The sequence below is a fragment of the Poromitra crassiceps genome (genome assembly GCF_964638095.1).
Source record: "Poromitra crassiceps genome assembly, chromosome: 18".
Lineage (NCBI taxonomy): Eukaryota > Metazoa > Chordata > Actinopteri > Beryciformes > Melamphaidae > Poromitra > Poromitra crassiceps.
In genome coordinates, this window is record NC_139636.1 from 1921780 (window position 1) to 1929782 (window position 8003).

Consider the following 8003-nt stretch of genomic DNA (forward strand, 5'->3'; position numbering starts at 1 on the left):
AAAGCAAACTGTCGAAATGATCTTGTGATAATAAGAGCAGTAGCCTATGTCAGCTTCATGTGTGGGTGTGCTGTGCTGATTTTCCCCTTCTCCTCTCTGCTCGCTCTCTGGCCACAGTCCGTCCTCCTCCTTCAGTCACAGCCCGACAGGGCAAATGCATGAAGCGAAAGTGGAAGTATTTTGCTTACGTTGCCGACAGCGAAGGCAAGCCCGGACACATCAAATGAAGCCAGTCTGTAAAAAGTGCTTCAACGCGATGCAGGTGAACGGATAAACAAGCAAACTTATTTCACCATTCAGAGTTTTGCCGACACGTCACTCCCCCACTCGCTCTGCAGTGCCACCCCCCCCCCCCCCCCCCCCCCCCACATACAGGCAATTTCGCTGATAGATTCCCACATGCGCGAGCCGAAGTGTGAAGGGAAATGTCCGATATTGACTTACAGGTAATTTTCCGGTACGCATGTGGGAAAAGGGCTCTACTTACACAGGATGGGGGTTCCCGGAAGTGGCGTGGCCCTAGAGGATATTATTTCTGAATGCATGACTCATTATAGCCTACCATTATAGCCACGTAAAAATCTATTAGAAATCTCACTTAACTAATATCACTGAGCTCTACTGATTATTTCCCCTTCATTTTATTCATGACAGACTTGAATATTAATGCTGCTTATTCAGCTTACAAATACATGTTCTCCTACCAATCTCTCCTCCTTTCATGCTGCCCTCTCTCTAATGTTTACTTTACCCCCCCCCCCCCCCCCCCATTCACTCTCAAGGACCCTATGTTTACTTTCCTCACTTACTTAACGACCCTGTGTTTACTTTTCTCACCTCCTGTCATAGAGCGCCCAGACACTTGAATGGCTTGAGACAAATGTTCAAATATCGAACTGCACTCCGTCAGGTCACCATCAGCGCGCCCCCTGAGTTTCAAGTCGATCCGACCAACGGTTCTCGAGATACGCGAAGGACAGACAGACAGACAGACAGACGCTATCGCAATTATAGTATAGATATATATATTATATATATATATACACACACACACACACACACACACACACACACACACAGTATTTTTTTTCTAAGACGATAGTCTCATATCACAATATACAGTAGATACTATCAATATTGCCCAGCCCTAAGACAAAACAACACTCCCAAAAAGACAAAACAAGAGAACACCCCAGACTAATACTAGAAAAATACGTCAATTACTACATTCACACTCAGACTCGGATAGTAATACTTTGGTTGCTACATGTTCCTATATAGGCAGTTAACTGTTAAAGGGACACCACCAAAAAACAATGCTGATTTATTGTTTATTATTAGGTTGATGCCAGCGATGTCATCGGGCAGTGAATCATTGGGTTGTGTTAGGTACAAGGCTTTTGATGACATCACTGGCATCAACTGGGGGTCAAATGGGGATCCTTTTTAAATAAACAAATAAACAAATAAACAACTTAAACTCTCAAAAACTGTCAAACTAAATTAATGTCTGCAAAACTGTTTACAGTTTTTGTATGTGAGATCATCTGCAAAATAAATCAGCATTGTTTTTCAGTGAAGTACACCTTGAAAGCAGTATCCCTCTGTAGCCTGTGCAGATGAGCGGTGTGTTACTCACACTGTCGGCGTGTCCCGGTGCAGCGGAGCAGAGCAACAGAACCACGACCAGGGTCCATCTCTGCCCGTCCCACAGCTCCATCTGGATCCCCTCCTAAGGCTAAACCTAACCCTAACCTTAACCTTAACCTTAACCTTGCACACCTACCCCTAACCTTACACACCTAACCTTAAACTTACATACCTAACCCTAACCCTAACCTTAACCTTAACCTTAACCCTGGACCCCTCTTATCTGAATAACACTCAAACTAAACTTTAGTTTTGAGATTCAGGATAAGAGAGACAGCTGACCTGGCTGGTTCTCAGTCTGGCTCGGGTCAGACCCAGTCCATCCAGACAAACCTGAGCTCTGCAGACTGAAACAGAGACTGGAGCAAACCACTCGAGAGACAAGCTAACACTACTAACTAGAAGACATCCTGTCTGTGGTTTTCAAATTAAAAGCACTCCCGTACAGGCTGTTTGAAGAGGTGGAAATACATCAATCCTTCACAGATTAAATTAGACATTAAATTATTAAATTACACACTGCTTTTTGTAAGAAGTCAAAAGCCAAAAAGGTTGGAAACTACTGGTTTACTCTGTAATAAATTGGTTGTATTTTAAAAGCTTGTTATATTATCCGTAGTATTAAATCTCCATCGGAAAAGTAACTAAAGCTGTCAGATAAATGTGGAGTAGAAGGTACAATATTTCCCTAAATTGTAGTGAGTGGAAGTATAAAGTAGCATCAAATGGAACGTTAGCTAGCTAGAGCCTGATAACACGAGGTAACTAACGTTAAAAAGTTATATAGTACATCAAACAAAACGTTGATGCAATATGGCATAACCGCCTGTTCATGGGGACTAGCTATCCTACTACCCAATTCAAATCTGCATTTCAACGGGGGAACGATAAAAATGTGGCGCGTGTCCGGTTTACATGTTCTGGTTCTGGTGTCTAGGGCGGAAAGAGAAAAGGCGTGTAATTCACAAGAAATGGCTGCCAGGCTCTTCTCCTCGGGAAGAGCCTGGTGACGCGAGGTTATGCAAACCACTGATGGTTCTGATTCAAACCAATAGATTGAAGCGTGTCAAGATGGATCTGTTGTGTGATTGTGATGATCTCGTGCGAATCCAGCTGCCTCGCAAGCTTAGCAGGAAATGTTTTGTGGACTAAACAACTTCACCCATCTTTCCATCGGCGTGGGAGTGAGTAGATAATGAGTGAATTTTCATTTTTGGGTGAACTGATTGAGTTGGTGTCATGTCTCATATGCAGTAAATGTTACATTGTTTGCCGTTCTTTTGAAATATATTCTCTTTGGACAATTCCCATCCACTGTTTCTGTTTTGGAGTGTTTTGGACTGCAGCTTTATTTTGAAGGCAGTGCCATCGAGCAGGAAGCGTGGTGGCATGCTTCTTGCTGTGAGCTTGACGTTTCTTCAGTCCGCTCCCCTGGCTGCATTATGCCTGCATGTCATATGCAGATGACTGTAGGCTGTGTTTTAGCCTACAGTCTAACCTCAGCCTAAACCTACTCTCTTTCTACAGTTTGTAATGTTTACCTCTACCGTCCACTTTTGGCTCAGATGAGCAGCTTCTCTCTGGTCTGTCCTGCCTGGAGAGGAAGGTGTTAAAGAGACAGGTAAGACTTCACATCATTATAATGGACTGTTTGCTTTACACTGTATTCGTCCCCTGGGCTCTGTTTATTATGGGATGCCACCAGGATACTGTTACAAGCAAACATCCAGTCTGGCTCATTTGCTGTTAATTAACCTGTAATTAGCTGCTATTTAACCTGTAATTAGCCTGTTATTAGCTGCTAATTAACTTGCAGGCTGAAGCAGCCAAGTTAAAGCCAGGCTGAGACCCAGGCTCATTCATATTAACTTCATAACGCTCACATGTTTATTATAAATTATTAGTACTCGTTATAACATAACGATATGGGTTGGAAGGAGGGAGACCATGGGGGAGCTGTTATGTCTGTTATTAAAACTGTGATTTCTGAATTATCACTACAAGACATAAGATTACAGGTTTAGTAAATATTTGGGCAAAATAGACAGACAGATAGACAGAATCAAGCAGTGGTTCTCAACGTGGGGTCCGGGTACCACCAGCAGTCCTTGAGGGGGGTTCCAGGGGGTCCCCAATAAATTGACGAATAGGTTGATGTCTCGTCATAGACGCTGGGTTAGCTGGCTGGGGGCGTGGTCAGGGTGGGGTAAATCCCCTGTTCTATCCATTCAGCAAAGTTAGAATTTAGCTGCTAGCCCAGCCCAGGCAGACACAATTGGGGATTTAACCACTGCAGTAAACGCACATCTGAGCAGACGTCTTGTGTTCTGCTCTAGAACCCCCAAACCTGTAGTTTAGAGCTGCAGCATCGTCCTTTGGTGAGTCAGCCTATTGAGATATATGGGCGGTTTTACCCCACTCGCGTGCCAACATTTTGTGGGCGTTCCCACACATGCCGACTGTCTCTTTTGTTCAACTTCAACATTATTTAACTAAGAACGAAGTGAACACAGTTGGAGGATGTAGCAGAATGACTGTTGTGATCATAGTTTGTTTGTTATATCTCTATCTACAATACAGACAGTCATGATGGAGTTCTGGACAAAATCTGACAATAACAATATTCTTATCAGATGATCTGTGGCTCTAATGTGGACTAAACTTAGGTGTCTTCGAGTCTGGCAAGCGAGACGATATAAGAAATGACCCCCCTACAGTTGTTATAAAAAGGTGAAATTAGCTATATAGACCAAAACCATGTTTTGGACCAGGCTGTAAAGATGCTTAATAACTTGTCCGTTTGGAGTAAAATAGACGATAGAAAAGGGGGTGATTGACAGGTCGCCTGTCCAGTGATCGCGCAGCTTGCCGATCACGGACCAATAGCAGGCAGAGCTGCAGCTCTGGGAAACCCCCATCTCACGTGAGCTGTGCAAGGACCCCAAGATGGCGACAGACAACACTTTGCTGCAAAACACGAGTCCAAAAAAGAGTGGCTGGGTTTGTCCATATTATTTAGGTCAGTGCTTCCAATTCACTGTCATGGAGCTGCTAGCTAACTCGCTGTGTGTTATGTGTTCAAAAAAAGAGGGTGTAAATGACGTCGTTCAAGTCAACTTGGCATCTCAGGGCTTGTGGAGACTTGGATTACGCCAGGTGAGCAGTATGGAGGCATTTTCTCTTGTTATTTTTCTTTAGGTTTTCTATTTTTCTGGAGCTCTACCTGCCTGGTGAGCTCCATCCATCAGTAGCTAATGAATGGAGCTCTCCATGGTGCTGAACCTGTGTTCACTCATTTTGGCCACTAATTAGCCATTTCTGCCCATTTTAGTGAGCCATAATTACCTCATTCAAAAATCTGTCTCCGTGCTCTTTACACTTCCTGAAATATTCAGCCAGATTGCACGTAAGATGACATAGCTGTCGTGGCCGAACACAATTTCTCACACACGCACGCACGCACGCACGCACGCACGCACGCACGCACGCACGCACACACGCACACACGCACACACACACACACACACACACACACACACACACAGACTTTGCATTCATATTATAGGATTGGGAGAATAAATAGGTTTTGGTTTTAGTCTAGATTTGAAATGTTCTATAGAAACGTCTTCCCTAACTGAAGGAGGTAGCTGGTTCCAGAGAGGTGAATCCTGAGAAGGTCGTCAGGTTCAACCTGTCTGAGAGTAGAGCCTGGCTTCTCTGTTGTCAGCTAATCAGCTGCTCTACGGTCGGTCACCTATCGCTTCTCTTGGGCCCATTGTAGCGGCTGGAGCTTGAAGATCAGATGGTTTGGATTAGGTTGGATCTGATGTGGGAGCAGATGGCTACAGAACATTAGTCCTGACAGCAGAAAGCGATAGGCACATTCCTCCAGGCAGATAGCTCCAGGCAGATAGGCACATTCCTCCAGGCAGATAGCTCCAGGCAGATAGCTCCAGGCAGATAGGCACGCTTGACTGCTAACCCCGTTTACACAATGCCACAGGAATGTGGCCGCCAACGCAAACACAGCTTCATGCTGGGAAGTGGAGCATCTGGTCCCAAAGTGACAAAATGGCCGTCTGAAAAGTGTGACTGGCCAATTGGCCAGTTGGCCAGCCGGCAGGAAAGTATCGCGGGACTTGATGAGACTTGGTGACCGAGATCACGAATGAGGTAATTTGATCCCTGGGAGACACCAGGAAACAGCCCCGGAGGGAATATCAGTCTGGTGGTTGTTGACGGATGAGATTATGACGATATGTGGCGAAAACGGGAATAAAACTGGCTATTTAGATGCAGGAAAGACCATGGGAAAGACAGGCTGCCACTTGGCCCCCTCGGAGCTCCATTTTACGACTGGCTTGGACGCTATTGATCTCAAAACAACGCTAGGACGGCCAGAAACGCCGCGGAGATCGCTGGGTGAGTGGTCAAATCATAAATTTTGTGAGGAGAGGGGTCCAGGTAAAAAAAAAAACGAAATTCTCCTTTAACATCCATATAATATATAGCCATGTGCTTGCGCGATGACATCATGTATTGGCGATGTCAAAGGGTGGGGATTGACGATCTGACTGAGGTCAAGATCGCGCAACTCTAGTAGGCTATCATCTCTCTTGTTGCATTTTTAAACTGGCACATGGGGGATTCAACTTTTAGTTGTTTACTCACCTAATTTGGCTCTCTTCCAAATAATCCAGCCACGTAACTAACGCTTCGCCCATTCATGAAAATAATGATGGGACATTAATGGTTTGTAAAGTGCCACCACGCGCCCACTCACAGCTACAGTAGATGATCTGGATCATGAGCTGCCAGAGTTAAACAGCAGCCGCTTTCGCTATAATGCGGTTCCTATGAGATAAAAACAGCTGATTGACAGCTGTAACAGCCAATCACAAATGTCAATAGATGGTGGCATGGCTGAGGGTTGTGAACTACTGTTTACGAGTCGTTAAGTCGTGAACTCATGTTTACAAGTTTGGAACTCGTGTAGCCTACACGTCATGCTTGGCATTCAAGTGGCCACGTTGTGAGCCTGCACAATACACCGAGGCTAACAATTTAGCTGCTAACGCAAGCTAGCAAGAGAGAGAGAGAGAGAGAGAGAGTGTGTGTCTGTGTGTGTGTGTGTGTTTGTGCGCGCAGCACAATGGAGCATGATTGTCACTGACATTATCTGATATAGCGTGCGCATGCACAGACACACAAGCGAAAGCACCCACACACACACACACACACACCTGCCCCCCCCCCCCCCCCGCACAGCCACACACCTGCCCCCCCCCCCGGCACACACACACACCTGCCCCCCCCGCGCACACACCTGCACCCCCCGCACACACACACTTCCTGTCAATAGCAGACAGATTTCACAAAGAGGCTTGTCTGTCTGTTTACATTCCACACTGTCTGGAACACAGAACACAGTCTGTAGAGAGAGAGAGAGAGAGATCAACTCAACTTAGGCCATGTTTAGACTAGGAGGCCAAATCTGATTTGTGAAGTTTAATGACCTATTAATGATTCTATCCAGATTGGTTTTATGAGTATGGAGGCTCCAAGTCTGATTTGTGTCACTTGTCCCAAACCACATATGGAGGTAGACTCAGCCCTCAGTCTTAATCTGTTTCACTCCTGTAAGACTGAGAATATTACTATTTAAATATTTGCATAACGTTAGGTGGCGCTGTTGGAAGCCTTCTTGTATCGGAGAACCAATCATGAGTGTTGTGGGCGGGCCTGCTTTCTGGGGGCAGTTCTCATGCAGAACCCGTGTCTCGCAAAACATCGTCGCATTTGCGGAGAAACATATTAATCACTTAGAAACAAACATAACCTGTTAATAGGACGTGTTTCATCCGGCCCCGGCGGCTAGAGGTCTTTTCCCCAGCGATAAACCCGACTCCCGAGGCAATACGTTACAGAGCCTGCTGATGACTTCACACAGTAGCAAGCAGACCACTTCCGGGTAGGAAAAATGATTGTAAAATAAACCACAGCTATAAATTTTGTTTGGAGCATATCAGCTTCATGCTCTGTGTTAGGACTATGATAAATGGCATTGACGCTACCAAATAAAATTCTAATAATAAATGTAGGCGTGTCTGCTGCCGGCGGTTCTCGCCGGGCTCTGACAGACAGTTTCTGACAGTGAAATTCCCAGACGTTTGGTGGCGCAGCTCACCAAACGTCTGGGAGACGAGACTAATATGGAGGTAGTTTCCAATCTGCTTTCGACTGATGTGACTTCAGTGTGGACACGCTGATCACCCAAATCAGATTTGAGAGTGTCTTTTGCAGGGGGCGGGGACTTGAAGAGCAGAGAGCAGACATGCAAACACTGCCAGAAA

At 45.4% G+C, this 8003-nt stretch overlaps 1 protein-coding gene across 1 annotated transcript in view; it reads right to left on the minus strand.

Annotated features, from left to right (window-relative positions):
- The window catches only part of col4a3 (collagen, type IV, alpha 3), an 83725-nt gene extending 81933 nt beyond the window's left edge, over window positions 1-1792 (minus strand). Inside the window, exon 1 of the mRNA XM_083654135.1 lies at window positions 1640-1792. Coding sequence (XP_083510261.1) covers window positions 1640-1720 — 81 coding nt within the window. The 5' untranslated portion in view covers window positions 1721-1792. The remainder of the gene's footprint in view (window positions 1-1639) is intronic.
- Between the last annotated feature and the right edge of the window lie 6211 nt (window positions 1793-8003).